This window comes from Lathyrus oleraceus, chromosome 3 (assembly GCF_024323335.1).
Source record: "Lathyrus oleraceus cultivar Zhongwan6 chromosome 3, CAAS_Psat_ZW6_1.0, whole genome shotgun sequence".
Taxonomy (NCBI): Eukaryota; Viridiplantae; Streptophyta; class Magnoliopsida; order Fabales; family Fabaceae; genus Lathyrus; species Lathyrus oleraceus.
The window spans coordinates 480,121,929-480,145,891 of NC_066581.1; the positions used below are offsets into that span (position 1 = coordinate 480,121,929).

Here is a 23,963-nt window from a genome sequence, read left to right on the forward strand (position 1 = left end):
TCTCAATGTGTTTGGCTCGTGAATGTAGTACCGGATTCTTAGTAAGGCTTATAAAACTAGTACTATCGCACTTAATTGGAACGCAACCGAATTCTAAATCAGAGTCCAATAAATGTTAATTTATCCATAACACTTGTGCATAACAACTACCAACAGCTACATATTCAGCCTTAGTGGTAGAAAGAGAAACACTATATTGCTTCTTACTATGTCAAGTAACTAAGCAACTTCCAAATAAGTGGCAGGTAGCACTAGTACTCTTCCTATCCGACTTATCCTACTAAGCTACAAAAACTTCCTTTAGGATACTAAAGATCATGATTGGAGGTTTCATTAAGATACCTCAAAATACATTTAACGATCTTAAAGTGAGAATCCTCAGGCGATACTTCATATCTAGCACATGCACACACGAAACATGATATCTAGCCTACTTGCAGATGAATAGAGTGAAGATCTGATTATACCTCTATACTTGGTTACTGTAGCGGGAAATTTTTTGAGATTAAGTTATTGTTTAACTTAACTCGCAAAGCAAGAGTCTCCACTGCGCTTTTATTGTTTCCAGAGGAAAATGGAAAAAGTACGAACAAAACCCAAGGAAGTTTTATAACAAAACTAATAAAAAGGGAACAAGGGTCCGGGGGTTAGTTATGCAAATGGAAGATATTAGCACCCTAAATATTTATAAAACTCCATGCGAACCTCTTCGAAAATATGCACATTTTCGCTTGAAAAAGGTGTTATTTGTTAAAAGATTTGAGGGATGGGAAAATAAGCATTTTTATTATGATTTAGTGTTTGCCAATACTTTTAAAGTCTCATGCCTACGTACCAACAAAGTGCAATGGAGGATCAAAACCTCATAGTTCATGGTAAAAGTAACAAAAGGAGTTTGTTTTGATTCATTTTTATGGAAAAATGCATTTTGTCATTTTAAGGATAATACTCAACTAGTCACCCACAAGTATGAGAAATTTGCATCATCATGAGAAGAGCTCTAACTTGGATAAGGATCAACAAGTATGCCACTAGCTCCCACAGATGGAAAAGAATTATCATCAATACTATGAAGATAGGAGAATTATAACTCAACTATGGAAATGACTCATGTCTAATGCCTTGAGAAAAAGTTTAAAAAAAATAAAAGGGCACAAAGGACACAAATGGTTTGAATGAGTTAGGCATTTTTTAGTCTTTTGAAATTGATCTAAGTCAAGCAAGAATTTACCTTCTTTGGATTAAGCCTCAAGCAAGCAAAACAAGTAGATAACAGTACATGTATCAGATGAAACCAAAGTAACCAATCCAAGTCTTCATAGAGAAGTCCAAAGTCAAAGGTATCAGATGGATTCCAAGGTCTTAAGTCCTAAATCCCAAAGCAAAGGTCAAGATCCTAATTCTAAGTCCATAACTTCATAATGATGCCAAGGATATTAACTACAAGTCCATGAGTTAGGAGAAACAATTCTCTCCTTTTATTAATGCCTTTTGAACAATGATATAAAGAAAGGTCCAAATGGACAAAGAACAAAATGACATAAACACAAATAATATGACATGAAATTCTAAATATAAAGCATAAAGTAAATGACATGACATAAAAAGTAAAGGCATAAAGATAAATGACTTTGAAGTAAAAGTTAATACAAGTAAAGTGTTAGTAAAAGATGTTAATGAAGATGGAAAGATGTTTTGGTCATATTTTGGAGAACACTCAACTATCCACTTACAAGCATGAAAATATGAACCTATACATCATTTATGAGAAGGGATCCAACTTGGATAAAATCAACAAGTATGCCACTAGCTCTCATAAATGGAAAAGGAGCAATATTTTTACACAATACCATGAGGAATAGGAGACTTACAATATCACTTATAAAAATGTCATTTGCCTTTGATACAAATTTAGAGCTATGTTAAGCAATTGTAATTGGACTTATGTAGAAGTCACAACTATCTGAGGACAGTCAATAATAATGTTTGTTTAATACATGCTATAGAAATGATATGTAAATTATCCTCCTAAAGTTATGTCACTCAAGAAAAGAAAAAGAAAGGGGATGATCAAGCACAAAGGCTATGAGGATGGTCAATTACTTCGATCCATATTTCATGACACTTAGGACAAACTTATAAATCAATCCAAAGTACCTTAAATGATTCATGATCACTTAGAAGGTAGATTTGAAATGATGTAAGTTCATCAAGCATCAATCCATACATCATGAACAAGATGGACACAAATACATCCAATTGATCAAAGGGAAAAGAAGGGGATGAAGAACAAAGGGGACAAGAGAGGTCACACCCAAATTGAATCATAAATTTGATCAAGTCATCACCAAAATCAATCATCCATTTTGGTGGATTAGGATTTTAACCCCAGTAACACCCAAAATCCATTAAAATTGATGAGACTTGAAGTCAAAATCATCACGATTCAAGGCCAACAGAAGTCCACAAGGTCAAACAAATTTAAAATGCAATAAAATGAAATAAAAATGTAGTAAAGGTATTTTTGAATGATTTTTAAAATAGAAATAAAATGGAAAATCCACAAAGTCCTTCAAAACACCAAATAAATGACCAAGAAAATTATGGAAGGTTGGAAATAAAATGAGAAACATATAATAAAATTTTCATAATTTTAAAATGCAGAAAAATATTTTTAAACCAATTAAAACAAAGGAGAAAAGAGAGAGTTCATGAAAAATAGAATATCAATGGAATAAAATGTGGAAAAATAAAAATCAGATGAAGAAAAATAAAAGAGAATTTTAGAAATTATTTTGGGGTTTTTTTTGGCTAAAAAATGAAATTACTATGAAATTTTAAAGAAAAAGAAATTTAAAATAATAAAAGAAAAAGAATTAAAATCAGAAAAAACAAGAAGCGTTGGATCACGCCTCATTAGTTGACATGACATATCTAACACCCCAAATGATGAGAAACACGATGGAAGGCGCTGCAATCAAAACACAGGATCCAGTTTGAATTTAACCAATCAAAACATTTCAAAATGCCAATGTGTCTGGTCCAAACTCAAACCACCTGAGAAATACTCTACTGTGCTCTCACCAGAGTTTCATGGTTTGGTAACTTCAAGACACGAGACCACCACCATTGTAATCCTTTTCTCATCCCTAATTCAACCTTATACTTCAAATTCATTTATGTGTACTAAGCAAAGGGAATCTCAAAGTTTCAGAAACAAGCAAGCCACGAAAAACTAAATTAAATGATTAACACGATCAATCAACACCAGATAAGTTAGGGGAAAGCATCAGAGAATGAAGGAGTACATTGTGGTAACTTGTTTGAGTTCAAAGGATGCTCAGAACTACCTTGTCCAGGTGGTGTTCAAAAGTTCATAAAGCTCGATCTGGTTGGAGCAATTCAGAAGGTCTCAGAGCTTGGGGATTGTTGCAAAAGTTTCAGAGGATTTTGATGGAGCTAATAAAATCAACAAAATGGATTGAAACCATCCCTTAAGCCTCCATCATAGAAGTAAGCCTTTCGTAACCATTCCACAAATTTGTCACCTCTTCACGGAGCTCGCGATTCTTTTGCTCTAGGCAGTCCATCTTTTTCAACTGATTTACTCGAGTATTGTACCGGTGAGACGACTTGTCTGAATGAAGACTAAGAAAGAAATAAGACACCTGGAGAACTTGTTCAAAGCAAGACCAAGATGTAACATGATGGATGATATGCAAATGAAAATGTGGATTATTGTTTATTTTCCAAGGAAGTTTAAGAAATAAGTTGCAAACATAATAATAAGACATTCCAATGTAGTAAAAATATCATTTTATTAATAACAAAAGGATTACAATCGGAAATACAATTTCAATGATCCTAAACAGAAAGAAACTAGATCTATAGAATCATGTCTGATGACGACCCAACTCCAAGTTAATACTTCTGCGGAGCCTTTTGATCTCTCTTTCATAGTTGTTTTTCATAGCATCCTTCTCTATCACGAGCTGGTCTACAATGCCTTTCTAAACTCCAGAAGTAGAGAGATAAGTAGATGACCAACTGTTAGAGGAAAATAAATCCTCTTGGCCTTTGGATCTCTTCACAGCATGTTGCTCGAGCAATTCTATCAAGTTGTCCTTTTCTTTTAGCTGCTTCTGCAATTCTAGTTTCTCAAGGTATGAGGTGTTAAAAATGTCTTCTCAATCATCCCTCTTTTGCTTCATCCTATCCAAAGCCTCTTGTAACTCCTCGATGCCTTTAATATTGGGAGATTTGACCATTACGAAGGACATAGGTCTTTCATAAGCGTATGGCATATTGAATTCCTTTGCTCTCTTTTTCACCCAACTAGTGTAAGGCTCCAAAGCTACACAATTACTTAATCCAAGCTCACCTTTTCCGTTCTTATGAATATTGTGCCAAGCATGCACTATCCTAGATTTCAACCCTTGAGTGTATTTCCCTTCTTGGAAAAATAAACCTTCTAACAAAGTGTTATTAGGTTTGTCCTTCATAGCGAACCCAAGTTGACGTCTTGCCAGAGCTGGATTATAGTTGATTCCTTCTTGTGTACCAAGAAGAGGCACATTAGAGAACTCCCCACAACTATCAATAACCTCAACATAGTCATAAATAGAATAATACCAAGTTATATCATCATTGGTGAGAGACATAAGTCTTTGAGACCACCTCAAACAACCCTTGTTTTCTTGGAAGATAGGAGACTGCGGCAAGTGCGAAATAAACTACTTGTACAGTAAAGGCGTACATCAGACAATAGTTCCACCTCCTTTATAAGTCCTATGATGAATGGAGAAATAAGTATCGCCGAGAAGAGTTGGAACTGGATTCCCAATCAAGAAGATCCACATAGCATTAAGGTCAACGAAATTGTCAATGTTAGGAAACAAGACCAAACCATAGACCAGTCAGGCAAGAATAGTTTCAAAGGACATCATGCTACTAGCATTGGAAAAAGAAAAGGATTTTCCAATAGAAACTTCAAAGTCAACCCTCTGATACCTCATTTGATAGTGAGATTGGCATCTTATGTCAGACTTCCTCAAATGAATGGCTTCGGTAATAACCTGAGATTCAAGAATTCCTTCCACCCCACTAAAAGAAACTCTATAAGAAACTGGTACACCAAAAGGTGAGCATACTCCTCCATCTTAGGCAACAACTGATAATCAGGGAAACGGAAACACCGGTAGACAGGATCGTAGAACTGTACCAAAGTATAGAGAAGGCCATCCTCAACATCAGTAGATAGAACAGATAAAAGTATTCCAAAATAGTCTCTGAAACCCTTAGGATCATCCACAAAAGATGCTAGCTTCCTTAATTCCACGAGATCGAAACATCTGAAACTGTATTTCTGAGTGTTCCTCCTCCCAATATCCATGGTGACAGTATCTGCGATCTTTGCAACAAGAGTATCTAAGTTCCTTGAAAATTGAGTAAAATTCTTATGAGTGCCATGAGTGCATGATGCAACAATGACAAACAAGGTCACACAAAGCACACAAACAAGGTCCAAAGGTTCAGAGTCTTGAGCATGGAGCCAAGGGTAAGAACAAACCCACATGTATGTACCAAGGGTATAATCACTTGTAGAACAAGGTTCTAATAAGTTCCCATAGTTATAATTCCATCTTTTGGATATTATCGGTGTATACGAATACTCGTCAACCAATAATATTCTCAAGAGAAACTCATCTGAGTGTAGTATCACGTAACAACTAATTCAATTCTACACCTAAATAGCCACCGCACTACGTCCTAAAAGTCCAAGATGGATTAAGGGTTCTAAGGTCCTCATCTTCTCGGGCTCCCAGGTCAGAAAAAGTAATGCCAACTACGACTACTCGTGTGACATCAGTAATCCCAAAGAGGCCTCCACTGAGTAAGGGATCTCAAGTTAGCTTATTAAGGATTAATTCCACTAAAGCCAAAGATGACTATACCACCCTCCTATCATAAGATCTCCCAAGTCCAGGTATATAACTTATCTCACCACACAGAGATCACCAAGCACCAGAGAAAACAAGCAATAACAAGCAACAACAAACATAATATATGCATAAAAACAAGGATGAGCTTAACCCACTAGGGACTACTCCCCAGCAGAGTCGCCAAATTTCTATAGCGGTAAAAAATTTAAGATTAAGTTTTTGATTAACTTAACTCACAAAGCAAGAGTCTTCACCGTGCTTTTATTGTTTCCAGAGGAAAAGGGAAAAAGTACAAAGAAAACCCAAGGAAGTTTTAGAACAAAACTAATAAAAAGATAACAAGGGTCCATGGGTTAGTTATGTAAAGGGAAGGTATTAGCACCCTAAACATCCATGGTACTCCATGAGAACATATTTGAAAATATGCATATTTTAGCTTGAAAAGGTGTTGTTTGTTAAAAGGTTGGAGGGATGGGAAAATAAGCATTTTTATTATGATTTGGTGTTTGCCAAGACTTTTAAAGTCTCATGCCTACGTACCAACAAAGTGCAATGGAGGATCAAAACCTCATAGTTCATGGTAAAAATAACAAAAAGAGTTTTTTTTATTCATTTTTATGGAAAAAGACATTTTGTCATTTTAAGGAGAATACTCAACTAGTCACCCACAAGTATGAGAACTTTGCATCATCATGAGAAGGGGTCCAACTTGGATAAGGATCAACAAGTATGGCACTAGCTCCCACAGATGGAAAAAAATTATCACCAACACTATAGAGATAGGAGAATTATAACTCAATTATGGAAATGACTCATGTCTAATTCCTTGAGAAAAAGTTTTAAAAAAAGTTCACAAAGGGGACAAAATGGTTTGAATGAGTTAGCCATGTTTTAGTCTTTTGAAATTGATATAAGTATGTTTAAGATGCATTGACATTTATTAAGAAAAACATTATGAAAATCACTTGACAAAAGTCAAGGTTTATTGAGAAAATGGTTCAAGTTTGAAAACAAGAGGGTTTTAAAAAAGAGAGGAGATTTTGAAAATTAAAGAAGGGGAGGAGAAGGAGAAACTATCCTAAAGAATAAAGTAAAACCTAGGGAGGAAAGATCTAACCAAGAGATGGCAAGCTTTATTACATAAGTCAAGAAATAATTTCCCTTCTTTGGATTAAGCCTCCAAGCAAGCAAAATGATCAGATAACAGTCCATGTATTAGATGAAACCAAGGATAGTAACCAAAGCAAAGGTCAAGATCTTAAGTCTAAGTCCATAACTTCATAATTATTCCAAGGATAGTAACCACAAGTCTATGAGTTAGGAGAAATAATTCTCTTCTTTTATTAATACCTTGTCTAGCGTGTGATCAGAAGTTGATGAAGCTCGATTTGGTTGGAGAAATTCAGAAGGTCTTAATCTTGCAGTAGGTGTTTCTTGACTCTCTAAATCTTGCAAATAAAGGTAATAGCTTCCTCTATTTATAGGGAATATTTTTGGATCCAAATATATGTGGAATGATGTTGAATTTGTGCAAAACGAATTTGATCCAAGTGTGTGAAAAGTGTGACTTGAAACTCCTAAAAATTCAGCCAAATGACGCGTTTTAAGTGTCAATTAACTTCTGGATACTTGATTAAACATGTTTAGGACAAAAACACTTGCTAATTTGGCTTGGATTTGAGTTTAGTCATGATCAAATTTCGGGCAATGGTGATTTCTTAAGTTTCAAGTCACCATGTTCAACTCAATAGGGCATCCTACTCAAGAGGCTTTTTGATCCCATTCTTTTGCAATGTGTTAACATTATGGCCAAGATTACAATGAGCCGATAAAGGTTGCATTTGGATGTTTGAGCACAAATTTATAGTGTGTTGAAGTTGGCATAAATTATTGGTTCCATAACTTAGAAAAATTTGAGTGCTTCATGGCTGAAAATGACCTATAATGTCCCAATGAATTCCATGGGCTTCCAAACATAGTTTGACCTTGGTCCTTGAAGAAAACTTGTAGAGTGTATCACCAATGTCATTGTGCAAAAATAATTAGCTCCATATGTTTAAAATTGAAGAAGTTATGATCTTTGAAAGTTGGAAAAAAAGTCACATGAAAATAGATCAAATTTCACTAAGTCCACAAATGAATTATAATATCTCCAAACGTTTGATGATCCTCCATGCACAATTGGATATTTTCATGTAATTAAAGTTGTAGAGGATGTTGATAAGAGTCATATAAAAAAGGGACATTCTACAATGTTGAGAATTGAAGGAGTTGTGATCCTTAGAACTTTGACCTCAAAATGTTGACTGTTAGGTCAAACCACTTGGAACAAGCTTGTGCACTTGGACTTTCCTTGCACTTCAAAGAACATGGGTGATCATATGAACTCAAAATAAGGTGAGCTTGATGGTCCCTTAATTAAACTTCTCAAATCTTCAAGTTACTTGTTGTAGAAGGCATGGAAATAAACACATGAACCTTTGACTTTTCTTGAGAAGTAAGCCACCAAAGTTTGAGATGCTCTTGATTCGAAAAGTCCTACCTTGCACAATAGACTTAAGGGAAAAAAGATATATTTTTGGTATTTTGATTAGTGGTTAGATAAGCAATGAACATATAAACACAAAGGTAAACAAAGAGGTGCTTGGTCATCCCTGGAAGAAGCAAACCCAAAGATGGATAGGGGAAGAGCCAAGATATCACCTTGTTTGTATGCAAATGATGAAAATGAGATGTGGGATCTTAGGGTTAAAAATTGGGGTATGACAGATGCCCCTATTTAAGTTTCTTCAATTTGGAGATATGAAGTTTGAAATCTTCGTCTCGATAAGATTGGAGAGACTTAAATATTAAAGACCTAACTTTTGGCCCTAAGATACCACAAGATGTTTATGATATGATATGGATGCAAACAAGAATCTCAATGGGGAATATAGAGCCACAAGAGACAAAGAACTGTTAGAGACAAGAGGAGACTGAAATTGCGCAGGGGAAAGACAAATACCAAATGGGTACCCAGCTGGGGACGGACAAAATTCCGCAGGGGGAAAAGGAGGAGTTCGAAAATAACCGATGCATCGTTAGAGAACGAACTAAAGACCCGACAGGGAAGACTTAATAAAGTAAGACTCCGTCGGGGAAAAGAAATCATCAACAAGGAAAAAGCCTGACTCCAATAGGAGAAGAATATTACCTAATTACCAGCCGAGTAATAGCTTAACAAAGGTAATAAGATCAAATAGAATGATTACCAACTACCAGCCAAGTGGTAACTTAACAAAGATAATCAATCAAAGGTAAAAGGAATATTACCTACTATCAGTCGAGTGATAGCTTAACAAAGGTAATAAACTCAAACATAATGATTAACGACTACCAGCCAAGTGATAGCTTAACAAAGGAAACCAGTCAGAGGGTAAAAGGAATTATTACCTACTATCAGTCGAGTGATAGCTTAACAAAGCTAATAAGCTCAAACAAAATGATTACCATCTACCAGCCAAGTGATAGCTTAGCAAAGGTAACCAGTCAGAGGGGGACCAAAGTTCAGACCAGGAATGAACTGAAGAGAAGCGGTCAAAAAGGACTCAATCTAATGAGGGCATGAACTCAATGAGGGATTGATCCCATCCAGATGATGAACTAGAGGGGAAAACTAAAGCAAAATTTTCCATGAGGATCAGTATCAGTGGGGAATTATAAAGGATAAACTCTTTCTGCTTAAGGTCGAAACTCTATTGGAGAGAGGACACACACACCCTACGGGGAGAAAAGTCCCGGAGAGTGGTGAGGAATTATTGCAAAATGCATAACGCGCAAATAAACATCATGATGTTATGCACATGCGTATGATTATGCTAACAAAACAAATGCAAAGGCGCGAGATCGGTAACACAGTACAAAAGATACTCGGCTAATCTCAATCAAGATGGAGATGCTGGCAGAGATTCGTTAGGGATCACAGCACTCTTGCAAACTGATGTTGGGGAGACTATTATTAAAGAAAATCTGGCCTAGGGAAGTCACTGAATTCCACTCTTCAGGATCTTACCATCATTGGGATCACCATTAACATTCCTCTTTTGTATTCACAACTCGAGGAAAAATACATATCTTTTTTCATAAATTTTCAAAAAAAATATGAGTGTTTAAATATTTTTGTTTCAAAAAATGATCATCAAAAGTAGATGAATGGCGTGACTCCATGGATCATTACAAAGTTGGAAAATGGTAAAGACATGGAAAGGGCTACATTGAAATATAATGACCACTATTCTCCCTAACAACTTTGAATTCCACTATGCTCTGGACTTCGGTCGAGGATGATAGAAAAGGGTCCTATGATAGGCATTGTTGCTTCAAATGATCAATTATGGCCTGATGCAGTTACATACCATAATCCCTAACTCTTGTGTAGATTGTCTTTTCATGGTCAATCTATCAGGATGATTATTTTCTATTTTATGTCTCTAATTTTTGCTTGGACCGCCCTTTCGGGTTTTCAATCCACCGAGACACTCACTTTTTCCTAAGCCACCCTTTCGGGTGTTCAACTTAGCGAGTTGTTATTTTATTTTCTAGGCGGAGTATTTCTTGACTGCATCGACATTCACAGGACGAGGGAGCTCCTCACCATCCATAGTTGTGAGAATCAATGCACCACCAATGAAAGCTCTCTTGACAACATATGGGCCTTCGTAATTAGGAGTCCACATGCCCCAAGAATCTGTGTTGAAAGACAAAATCTTCTTGAGCACAAGGTCACCTCTCTAAATACACGAGGTCGAACCTTCTTGTCAAATGTTTTCTTCATTGTCTTTTGATATAATAGACCATGACACAAGGTTATCATTCTTTTCTCTTCAATCAAATTCAACTGATCATATATGCTCTGACACCATTCAGCTTCAAATAAATTGGCTTCCATCAGGACTGTAGGTGTTTAATTGGCTGCATTGTATGGTAAAACACTAGCTGGATTCTAATGTCTTGACTGATGTCATGACATGGTGTGAAGGTGTGACTGCATTGTAGGTTAGAATATCTAACTGTACTTTGATGTCTTGACTGATGTCATGACACACTTGAGTAGTTTACTGCAGGATTAGCTAATACAGGATTTGTTGAATGTCAAGTTGGATGTGGTGACATTCATCCCTGTCAGCAAATACTGAGGAATAGAACAGTTGGTGTTCTGTTAGAACTCAGTGTTTATTTCCAGTCTGGTTATCAAGGAAATACCAGACCTGGCATAAGGCCTACTGTCTGAATGTCAAACTGGATGTTATGACATTCATCATTGACAGCATATACTGAACAATAAACAGAGTGGAGTTCTGCTACACTTCAGTATGTTTCTGAGTCTGTTCTTCAAGAGGAAAACAGAACTGACTTAAGGCTAAATGTGTAAATGTCAAATTGGATGCCTTGACATTTATTATTGTAAGCTGCTACTGTAGAATGGACAGGTTGGTCCTGTACAGTTCAGCAAATTATGTACAGTCTGTTTTCAGGAAAAACAGACTTAGCATATGGTCCTTGATGTCAAGCTGAATGTTGTGACATTCATTCCTGACAGCATATGCTATATTGTAGGTTGTTTAGTTTTTCTGTTTCAGCATTTTTCTCAGGCTAAAATCCAGGAAACCAACAACCAAGCTACAATTAAGGAACCTAACAAATAGCCTATTTGTTAGCACACTAATATCTGGAAATTAGTTAGAATCCTATGTGGCATTATTTGTGGAGGTCTTGGAATATATATAGGCTCAAAATAAGGAGATATATATGGAGAGATTTTAGGATTGAAGACCTTGTTTGTAGCAGAAAGTTTCTGCTGACTTTGTAACAGCAAAGAACAAGTTGCTGCGATTTTCTGAAGGCCCAAATCCAGTTGGGTGATTAGGTTATAAATAGCACTTTGTAACCTAGTATTTGTAAGCCTCTTAGAATGAATTTTTAGGGGTGTGTGTAAGGTAAACCTCCCAATCTGTGGGAAGGTTACCATGTGTTTCTCAGTGTTCAAAGCTGAGAGTATTTGTAACTCAAAGCCTGTAGGCAAGAGTGATTATGGTCTTGAATGAAGCTGTGAAGCAAGTTCAAGTCGTTTACCATTACATTGTGATTGTAGTGATAGGAATGGAAACTGGAGGTTTCTATCTAGGAGTTCCTAGGTATAGATTGCATTGGGTAGGGATTAAGTGAAGAGTTGTAAACGGGTGAGTTTAGCTTTGAATTAATACTACTGATAGTGGATCTTCTTCCTGGCTTGGTAGCCCCCAGACGTAGGTGATGTTGCACCGAACTGGGTTAACAATTACTTGTGTTTTTACCTTCTACACGTTATAACTCTGTCGGTTATAAAATAAGGTCAAACTGTAATGCTGTAACAGCTGATGTTCAAATCAATGTTGAGACATCATGCTGATAACTATGCAGGCTCAATAGAAGTAAGTGTTATGTTTGATCTCTGCTGTGCCTTTGTACCAGATGGACAGAACTGGGTGTTCTTCCACTCTATGGTGATATAGTAGCAGATGTCGGGACATCTGTGAATGTGTGCTTATCAGTACTAGATTTTAATTTGTATAATCGTCTTGCTATATTAGTAACAATGTTAGATCAGATGTCATTACTTGGAGTAGAACATCTAAACTCTGACTACACCAGAATTTCAAGGACTCATATTGATGGGATCTCAACCTCCATAGGCAGCACTACTTCCATGCCATACACAAGAGAGAAAGGGGTTTCTGCTATTGAAGTGCAGACAAATGTACGACATCCATGCAAAGAAAACGGGAACATCTCATGCCAATCTTTATACGTCAAAACCATCTTCTGGGTGATCTTTTTAATATTCTTATACGCATCTTCAACAACCTCATTCATCTTAGGTCTATAGAGAAAAGAGTTATAATGTTCAATCTTGAAGTCGTCACAAAGCTCTTTTATCATCTTGTTATTCAAGTTTGACCCATTATTGGTAATGATCTTACTTGGAACACCATATCGACAAATAATCCGATTCTTGATAAATAGAACCACAACCTGCTTGGTCACATTAGCATAGGATGTTGCTTCAACCCAGGTGGTGAAGTAATCAATAGCTACCAGGATGAAACGATGTTCAATAAAAGCTTTGGGCTCGATCATACCAATCATATCAATTACCCACATAGAGAAAGGCCGTGAGGATGAAATAACATTGAGAAGTGTCAGAGGAATATGAATCTTATCAGCATAAATCTGACATTTATGACACTTCTTCACATATTTACATTAATCAAATTCCATTGTCAGCCAATAGTAACTTGCCCTTAACATCTTTTTAGCCATTGCATATCCATTGGCATGAGTGCCAAAGGATCATGCATGAACTTCTTGCATTAGCATGTCTACTTCGTGTCTATCCACGCATCTGAGCAGAACCATGTCAAATTTTCTCTTGTACATCACATCTTCATTTAGAAAGAAATTGCCAGACAATCTTCTCAAAGTCTTCTTATCTTTGTGGGATGCTCCGAGCGGGTACTCCTGACTTTGGAGGAAACATTTAATATCATGATACCAAGGCTTATCATTTTTGACTTCCTCTATTGTAACCATATGAGCAGGTCTATCAAGGCACATAATTATGATATTGGGCGTGTCATTCCAATGATTTACTTTGTACAAAGAAGACAGGGTAGCCAGAGCATCCGCCATCTGATTCTCTTCACAAGGTATATGATGAAACTCTATTTTATTGAAGAAAGTTGACAACCTCCTTGCATAATATTTGTAAGGAATCAGGCCAGGATGAAGAGTCTCTCATTCTCCTTTAATTTGATTGACCACCAAGCCCGAATCTCCGTACACATCTAGGATTTCAATTCTCAAATCAATGGCTTCTTCAAGACCCATGATAGGAGCTTCATATTCTGCCATATAATTCGTACAATTAAACATCAACCTTGCAGTGAAAGGGATAAGAGAACCCTTAGGAGTAATAATGATTTCCCCAATTGCATTACCATAAGCATTAAAATCTCCATCAAATACTAAACCCCACCAGGATCCAGGATCGGGCCCTTCTCTAGGAAATTATTTGTCACAATCTTTAGCTTTCAAGTACATAACATATTCATTAGGGAAGTCAAAACTATTGGATTGATTATCATCGATCGGCTAGTGAGCCAAATGATCTGCAAGAATACTTCTTTTAATTTCTTTCTGAGTACGGTACTCAATACCATATTCAGACAAAGTAGGCTTTTCAAAGATATACTTGATTAGATCCATTTTGGATATCAACTAAGTGGTATGATTGATCATATACCGGTGTAAAGATTTGCCAGCCCAGGCTAAACCACAACAAGTCTTCTCAAGCATGGAGTACCAAGACTCACAGTCTATAAATTTCTTACTCATATAGTAGATGGCAATGCTACTTTCTACCAGTTTCATCCTGATGTCCAAGCACACAACCCATGGACTCTTCTAACATAGTCAAATACATAATCAAAGATCTTCCTTCCACTGGAGGAGACAAAATAGGAGGTTCAAGTAGATACTCCTTGATGCTATCAAAAGCTTTTTGGCAATCCTCCGTCCAAACACAACCTCGATCTTTGCGGAGAAGCTTGAAATATGAACCACATGTGGCAGTCATGTGAGATGTGAATCTGGATATATAATTCAGACGCCCGAGGAACCCTCTGACTTGCTTTTCTATCTTCGGCGCTGGCATTTCTTGAATATCTCTATCTTTATCAAGATCTACTTCAATACCTTTTTGACTCATAATGAAACCCAACAGCTTTCCTGAACGAACACCGAAAGTACATTTATTAGGATTCAACCGGAGTTTAAACTTTCTCAACCGATGAAACAGCTTCAATAAATACTCAACATGCTCTTATTCAGTCTTTGACTTAGAAATCATATCATAAACATACACATCTATCTCTTTGTGTATCATGTCATAGAAAAGAGCAGTCATGGCTCTTTGGTACGTTGCACCAGCATTCTTTAATCCAAAGGGCATCACTCTATAGCAAAATGTTCCCCAGAGTGTAATAAATGTTTTCTTTTCCATGTCTTCGGGTGCATCTTAATCTGATTATAACCGGAGAATCCATCCATAAAGGAGAAGATGTTGAACTTAGTTGTATTGTCTACCAATATGTTAATGTGTGGCAGAGAAAAATCATCTTTCAGTCTCTGTAATCAACACACATCTGAACTTTACCATCTTTCTTTGGAACAGGCACAATGGTATCCACCCATAGAATATACTCAGCAGTAACAAGGAACCCATTGTCAATCTGCTTTTGGACTTCTTCTTTAATCTTGACAGCCATATCAGGGTGAGTTCTTCTTAACTTCTGCTTAACTAGCGGACACTCTGGCTTTAATGACAATCGATGCTCCACAATATCGGTATCAAGACCTGGCACATCTTGATAAGACCAAGAAAACACATCCACATAATTGTAACACCTCAAAATTTGCCCTCCTCTCTTGGGACTAGCATTAACATATTTGCATTTCATTTTAAGACATTAGGCATTTCATATTGCATAACATGTGGTTACATAGTGCAAGCTATCTTCCCAAGTCTTGATCAGAAGATGAGGAAGTCAGAAAATGCAAGCCTAGGGTTGTACTGATTGATCATGGGCCATCTGAGGATTGAGCTGTGAATTAGGGTTTTGTGACTCCCAAGGGTATTGGTCTTCATGTTGATTGAATCGATACATCATCATCACCATGGTTGGATGTCATCAGGAGATTGAAGAAGATTCCTTGAGATTAGGGTTTTGACCACTGGTCAATCCTAATCAGTTGTATTGGGCCAATCAGGGTTTAATCAGGAGATGGTGTTTGAGATGGAGATGAGGATCATTTTGTGATTATATGGTGATTATTGAGGCTAGGGTGTCACCCTTGAGCCATTTCAGTTGGAGATTGGGGCTTAAATTGATCAATGCATTGCCAAATTCATCTGTCAGATGAAAAGTCAACTGTGGTCAACTGTACATGATCTGATGGATTTGGAGGTGGAAATGAGTTGGATACACTTCATTCATGTTGGAACAAGTGTTGAATGACATCTCAAAGCTTAAGAAGGAAGAAAATCAAGTCAGGACAAAAACTGCCAAAAATAGCAACTGACTTGTAATAGAAGTTTCCAAAAGTGGAAAGTTTTTGACCTCAAAAACAGAAGTCCAAGGAAGCTTCAAATGAAAAATTGTTCAACATGACAGATGTAGGTCTTGTTCTCACCTTTCCAAAAAGTCCAAGAACTTGAAAATCCAATGTACGGTTTGCAAAATATGGCTCAGTGAATTTCAGAAAAGATCCGTAATCAGGAGGCCATAACTACCACATACTTTGTCCAAATTGCAAGTTCTTTATATGCACAAACTCCATTTGACATGTACTTTGAGGGTGCATCATTGGATTTGTTCAAAAATGGCCAAGGCAAAAAGTCACTTTTCAACTGGACAGCTGAATTGGACCAGGGGCAAAATTGTCCAAAAGTCAAAATATTGGGAATTTTTGAATGGGACTTTTTCCAACACCTCAGGAATGGCATTTTAAGTGTGTTTGAATATTCATTTCATGGTTAATGCACATGGTTTGAGTTTTGGCATGAAGAATGAAATGGCTAAAAATGGATACTTTACATACACATAGTGAAAATGAGATTTAAGCAACCAATTGCAATGGGAATTGTTTCTACACTTCACATAGGGTGTTTTGGATATGTTGGAACCAATTGTGAGCTGGCATGTGCTGTCATTGTGTATTGACCAATTTGCCCTCATTTGCAAAAATTACATTTCACTTAACACTCCAAATTGTTAATTAAGTGGATTAGAGCTTGGATTAAGGGTGCATATAAATTCCAAATCATCTCCTAATCATAACTAACTCTCACAATTACCAAGAACAGATCTAGAAACCTCTCATTCTCTCCATTTTGCTCAAGAACACACCAATCTTCAAATCCAAAATTCTTCCTCAATCTTCAACCAAAACTTGATTTTCTTTTTGCTGTGATCTTGTTTCAACATGTACTAGGACTGTTTTCATGATTCATCATCAATCAAGCCTTGCATCGCAACTGTTCAAGAACACCTCAACAATGGCAAATTCGAATTAAGAGCAGTAGAGGTCGAAGCAATTGGAACTGGACACGTCATTCATCTTCCACAAGGCTCTAGTACAACTGTTTTGAAGAGTTGGAGCTTAAAGCCGCGATCTACGCACTGCCATTGCCGGTATGTCGAAATTTTGAATCTCCTGTTTTGTTCGATTGATAGGTGCTTTGTGTAGTGCGTTTCATGTAGAATTCAGTGATGTGTTTAGTTTTGAGAATGATGAACCGTAGGCTACGCAATCTTGATTTGAAAGTATGAATGCGAAACTTTAAGCGATCGATCCGGTTAGTACAGTTAGATTTAGGTTGATTAGGTTACATATTCATGATCTATGCACCGAGACCTTTCCAACGGTTAGTAGTTTGTGCGTTTTGGTGAAGAAATGATTGAAATTATGTTGGAAGGTGATGAACGCTAAATGCCGCGCGAAGAAGAAGCTGGTTTTCTGGAATTTTCCAGTTTGATTCGTCCACCTGCAAGGCTATTTTCGAACACTGTTTCCCGCGGGAGGGCACCAATTGTACAGCGCCAGCACATTAAGTTGTGCTGTGCGTTTTGGTCTGTGAAGTATTATTTATCAAATCTGCCACTGAAACATTTAATTAATTAATATTACTTCAAATAAATTATTAAAACTCACATGAACATTTAAAAAATCATAAAAAATATGTTAATGATCAGAAAAATGTGAGGTTTTTTTTTGTTGAATTCATAATTGACTGTAGAATTTTATTGACCTATTGGTCAAAGTTGTGCTTGGCAAATATTTTATTTGGCATAGGCTTTTCTAATGTATGTCACATTTTGATACATTTTGGCAATTTGATCATGAAATGCTCATATCATAAAATAAATGGCTGAAAATTTTTGTGGTGGTTCTTGACTCATTGAGGATTATTTATATGTAAATTTCATGAATTTTTGATACCTGGTTAGAGAGCAGCAAATTCTGGAACTTAGGTGTGACAATTTGTGTCACACCTCTTGATGTCAACTTGTTGAATTTAATTGGATGACCTATACATGTTGGAATTGGCTGAAATTTTGCATGATGACTTGTTGACATGTTAGGATGCTTGATGAATTTTTGTAGAATTTTTCACTGTATTTTCAATTTGATCATGATTTTTCATTTCTGGTGATTGAAATTACAAGCTCATGTGATACATGTTGGTAGATTGATTGGGAAATCCTCATATTGTATTGTATGGCCATGAAATTTGATATGCATGAACTAGACACGTTGTGTGACCTCCCTGTTTTGGTCTCATCCATTTCTTTTTTGTTTTCATTGAGTTATGAATTTTTGAAGTGGATGTATGCATTGATGTTGTGAATTGAAGCATGTAACTGTGTCTGTTTTTGTTGATTTTCATTAACATGGTTCCATTTGCCCAATTAAGCTCAAATTTTACATGGTAGACCTTGATTGACCCCTGTTTAGGTGTAATTAATTTGAGAATTTTTGGATGTGTTTTGGTATGGATTTGAATGCAATAATTCTGTTTGTATGCTTGGTGCTTCATTTGAACCAATATGGATTGTTTTGTGCATGAATTGAACTTGATGGATGATATAAACATGAGACCAATGATGTTTGCTCTTGTTTGATGTTAATTTGATGTTGGATGGTGGATACCTTGCTGTTTTAATTTTTTTCTTGCTTTTGGACCCTAGGCTTGGCCTAGTGGTCTAGTTACTAATATTTGCTTGGTTTTTCAGGATCAAAAGCATAATGTACATGGAGAATGATACAAGTTGATTTTAATTGATGTTGTGGATGTTTGTACACTAACATAACATTGTTTTGTAGGTGTTGGAGCTTGGGCTTAAGCCTTGAGCTTGCTTTGTGTTGTATTGTTTAAACTGTTTGATTGTTTGCTGTATAGTTTGTCTGATCGATTACTGACTGAGTTTGATTGTTTCCAGGTACTTTAGTTGCTCAGTTCCTTGTGAACTATTGCTTTGCTTTGCTTAAGCAAATTGCATTTGAGGTATAACCTTCTTACTTCATGTAGTCTGGAGACCCGGCTGTTACCGGGCCGGGCAAATTGTCTGAAGTCCTCCTTAAGAGGCAATGCTTGTGTATGTTTATTTTTCAAGCCCAAGCAGGAAAAGTCCTTCAAAGAAGGCAATTGGTGGAAGGTAGGGACAAGCAACCTGTCCCCCACTATTCAGTGAGTCTTCTCCTTGCTCCCATTACATGGTTGTAGCATTGAGATCAAAAGCCCAAGATCTTGTGCAGTGCACATTGTGTCAGAGTCATCGAGTATAGAAGGGTTCCCCTATTCTGGACCCATGCTCATTTGTCAGCTCTCCCTGGTTAGGGATAAGAGCTGTGAGGTCTGATCCTCACTTCATCCTTTCATCTGCTTCACCTTAGCCTCGTAATGGCAAGGTTAAGAGCAAACACAGCCTGTACAGACGATTGCTTAGGCAGTCAAACCTGATTGATTGAGCCCCCTTGTTTGGCTATAGTGCGTGTTATGTGGATATCTGATTGACATGTTTGTTTGAGATACCTGTTCTCATTTGATGATATATGATTGTATGCTTGTGTGCTAGCTTCTTTCCTGGTTAGGTTAGTTTGCTTATGCAAGTAGGATAGAAAACCGAACTTAGGGTTAACGATGCATGACAACATTAGGCTCGAGTCTCAGCTCCCTAGTTGTGTATCTTTCCCCGGTTTCTGGTTAGCAATTTAGTCCCTTTCAGGGGAACTACATCGCCCTGATCCTTGTTCCAGACAAGGTATGTAGGCAGGTGGTCGTGCGAGACCACTCCGGGCAACCTTTTTCTTTTTTGCGTGTGTTTACTTGTTATCTGACTGCGTGTTTGGGTTCGGATGCCGACGTAAGCCCAGTGATTGGCAGTCGGGCTCCACGTTTGCCCTTCTGAGTGTGTTTTGGTTCGGATGCCGACGTAATTCCATCAAGTGGTAGTCGGGCTCCATGTTTGCCACCCTTGCTTGTTTATATGTTTTGTGTTGTTCGGCGTGCGTAAGCCGAACTACAGTGGCTCTGATTCTTGTTCCAGATAAGATATGTAGGCATAAGGTGCGATACCTTATCGAGCCCGTTCCTCTTAACCCCACCTGCGTTCCCCGTGTGTGTGTGTGATGTTTAGCAACCTTTTCTTTATTCTAGGACGTGGATCCCGTCGAGTACGACGGACGTGAGGGGTGCTAATACCTTCCCCTCGCGTAACCGACTCCCGAACCTTTTCTCTCTGGTCGCGAGACCATGTCTTTCCAGGTTTCTCTGAGCGTTTCCTTTCCCTATCTTGGGATAAATAACGTTTAGTGGCGGCTCTGTGTGTTTTATTTTTAGGCTCGCCGGTTGATTTTTCGCAGGATGCGACAGCTGGCGACTCTGCTGGGGACTTGCGATGTAGACCTATGCTGGTCCATCGTCCCTAAGCGAGTCCTTCCTAGCGTTCTAGGATTAGTTTAGGTTGCTTGTTTGTGTTATTTATTGCATTTATTATTCTAACCAGTGTGTATATATTTGCATTAAATGTTTGCATGCATCATACTATCATGTTGTTGCTGTCCTCTGCAGGTGGTTCTGTTGTGTGGGGTGGGTGTTCTGAGTGGGGCTAAAACCCAAGCCCGAGTATACACCTAGGACTAGTGTGGTCTCACGTTGCCTCTTTCATGTTAAGTCAACATGTGCCTGGCGGCGTGATGTGCTACAAGCCGGACGAGGCTCACTTGATAGTGCTCATCTCTGTGGATATTCCGCTTTGTTTGAGTCACTCCATTTGAGTTGTTGACTCTGGTGACCGATCATTTCCCGGATCTTTGGTTTAGACGATCTTAAGGGAGCTACAATGGCACACCCGCAAGGGCAAACCCATTGAGTATCTCCGCCCGATTGTCGAGACCATTATCCGCCTTAGGATGACTTGATTAGAACTTACCTGTGAGGGGAGGGTTGTTCTGTCAGATGTTTGTTCAGATAGCCTCCAGATGGTGACTTTTGATCTGTGATTCAGAGACATAGTTATAAGTCGGATTTATGGTCATTTATTGCCGTGACGCCGGAGTGCTGTCCGTGACTTATCAGTGGGGATCCGTTTATTTCGGATTCCCCGGGCCGAGATATTTTATCAGTGGGGATCCGTTTATTTCGGGTTCCCCGGGCCGATTCAGATAAGGGTGATGTGTCTACTCGGATATGGTTTGGTGATGATGGTGATGATGATGTATCTGTCTTCCGTTTATTTCGGAACCCGTGGGTCAGAATTGGGATTGTACATTCCTCAGATGGTTATGATCAGTTCAGAGCCCAGATTCAGTGCAAATGATCAGATGGCTTGGAGGATGGCAACGCATTGCATTCATTCATCAGCATCATTACATTTTGCATTAATTGCATCTAACCCATGTTTACCCATATGCAGGGACACTTTTGATCGAGATTCTGGTTGAGAGATTTCTGTTCAAATATGAGGACCGGTTTGAAAGACAATGTTGCCTACAGTTTCTTTGATCCAGAGATTGGTGTGCTCAAGGATATGATAGCATTGATTACTCCTGACCATGTGGGAATGTTTAGAGAGTCATACGGCGGTATTCTGAAGATGGTTTTCAGACTCACTGACTGCGACAGGAGCGCCATCCACACTCTTCTTCAGTTCTATGACCCTGGGTTGAGGTGTTTCGTTTTTCCAGACTATCTGTTGGGACCTCTGATGGAGGATTATGTCAGCATCCTGGGTATTCAGATCCGTGATCAGATTCCTTTCCATGTCACTAGGGCGGAGCCGGATGTCCTTGGGATTTCACGTGCTCTTTATTTGAGTCCGGAAATGGTCAAGGAAGGTTGGAAGGAGAAGGGAAAGTTACCTGGATTTCATTTGAGTTTCTTGGAGGCTAATGCCAAGGAACATGCTGCTGTGGGTAACTGGAAGACGGTTTGTGCTCTGATTGCTGTGAGCATTTATGGGATTGTTCTGTTTCCTAACCAGAAGAATTTCGTGGACCGTAATGCTATCAGGTTGTTTATGCAGAGAAACCCTATTCCTACCCTGATTGGAGATGTATACTACTCAGTGCATAACAGGAATGAGAAGAGGCGTGGTGGTCTGGTCAGATGCTGCTCTCAGCTACTCTTTAGGTGGTTCATGGGATATTTGCCTTCCCGAGGTGCCTTTGTTCAGATTGATCCTAGTGTGAAGTGGTCATTTCGATTGATGGGTCTGCGGGCTGATGACATTGCTTGGACTCATAATGGTTTAGCTGGTCGGGACTTCGTCTGCAGTTGCGGGAGTTTACCTAATGTGCCTTTAGTGGGAGTTCAGGGTTGCATTAATTACAACCCGATGCTTCTCCGGAGACAGATGGGGTTTGCTATAGAGGGTCCTCCTCTCGGGCGAGAGATTCAGGAGTCCTTCTATTTCCCGATTGATGGTAACCAGACCAAGTTGAGGCAGGTATTGGACGAATGGCGAGATATCCAGAGGAGGGGTAAGGTTCCTTATGGCAAAGTCAACTGCCGGTATTTTCCACTATTTGAGGATTGGTTGCGGAAGAGGATTGAGTCTACATTTCTACCGTTCCCTGGAGGTGACTCAGTGTGTCCTAGGATTGAGGGTCCAAGTTCTTCTGTCAGCATGGAGGAGTTCCTTGAGATGAAGAGGGCCAGAGATCAGTTACTTGCAGAGAAAGCGGAGTTGGAGAGAAGTGTTGCTCATTTTCAGGCAGCTAATCAGGAAATCAAAGTGAAGATGGAAGATCAAGACAAGCGACATGCTTTGGAGGCCAAACGCTTCGAGATGGATACAGCCTACTATGGGAAGATCAGCCAAGCTTTAGCATCGTCCAACAGGGAGCATGACATCACAAAGGAGAAGCTGTTCAGAGCATCAAAAGTCATCGAAGATGAGAAGAGAAGGCAAATCATAGTGAAGGATCAGAGAGATGACAGAGTCAGGGGTCTCATTGCTGAGTGGGAGGCAAAGCTGCAAGTCAAGGAGTCAGAGAAGCTAAAGATCATTGCAGAGAAAGATCACTATATGGCTGAGAGAGACCACTACTTCAGGCAGATGAAGATTCATCAGAAGGAAGTTGGAAGACTACAGCAGGAGAATACCGAGCTCAGGTTCGCCGCAGAGTTCGCGAGGATGGAAGATGAGATAGGGCCATCTGTGGGACCCTCATCTAGCTAGATCTTTCATTTGTGTTGAATTACCGTCAGGCTTGTTGACGGAATTCACTTTGTCTGTATTTCTTTTCTATTCTGGAGGATTGTATTTGATATTTGATCTGATGTATGACTATTGCACCGATTGTGCACTTTTTGGTTATGTAATGATGGTTTCTATTCAGTGATTGGGTGACAAGCTTTATTTGCTTTACCGTATGCACTTACACAAGCACACACATGGTTGGGGGTATTCTTGCTAAATCACATATCTCCGATCTGCACAACAAAATCAAACACTGCTAATCAGAATGTTAATGCCGGCTTATTATTTGTCTCGATGATGCCAGGGTCGAGAGACAAAGTGTCCTTCATATGGATAGACACTGCATACATGCATTAATCATGATAACTTGTGTTTTATTTTGCAGGTGACTATTACTAACGTGCTTGTTTGTAAACAGGAACCATTGCTCGCGCTCGAAGAGTAGTACCCCTGCACTCAACTCGCCCTCACCGATATTACACAAGAAGAAACACTCCCAGACTCATGGAGCTTCCCAGTGCTGATATGCTGGAATTGAAGGAGAAAATGACCGAACTGATCAATATAATGCAAGGTTTTGCCATTGGTCAGAAGGCTCTCGCAGATAAAGTTGAGAAACTCGAGCGGGTTTCTGCTCAGAACAGTGGGGTCAACCTGGATGGAGTCTCCAACCAGGGGC

General features: G+C 38.5%; 1 protein-coding gene across 1 annotated transcript; it reads left to right on the top strand.

The window, feature by feature from the left end:
• Positions 1–16,852: 16,852 nt before the first annotated feature.
• On the top strand, positions 16,853–23,422 carry LOC127128827 (uncharacterized). Its single transcript, XM_051058189.1, has 3 exons — positions 16,853–17,212; positions 19,022–19,086; positions 21,497–23,422. Exon 3 carries the CDS (start codon positions 21,542–21,544, stop codon positions 23,261–23,263), a length of 1,722 nt encoding a protein of 573 aa, XP_050914146.1. The 5' UTR covers positions 16,853–17,212; positions 19,022–19,086; positions 21,497–21,541; the 3' UTR covers positions 23,264–23,422.
• Positions 23,423–23,963: the final 541 nt, after the last annotated feature.

What these genes read in the sequence shown, in the direction of transcription:
- LOC127128827 (XM_051058189.1), top strand. Translation starts at nt 21,542, where the DNA reads ATGAGGACCGGTTTGAAAGACAATGTTGCCTACAGTTTCTTTGATCCA.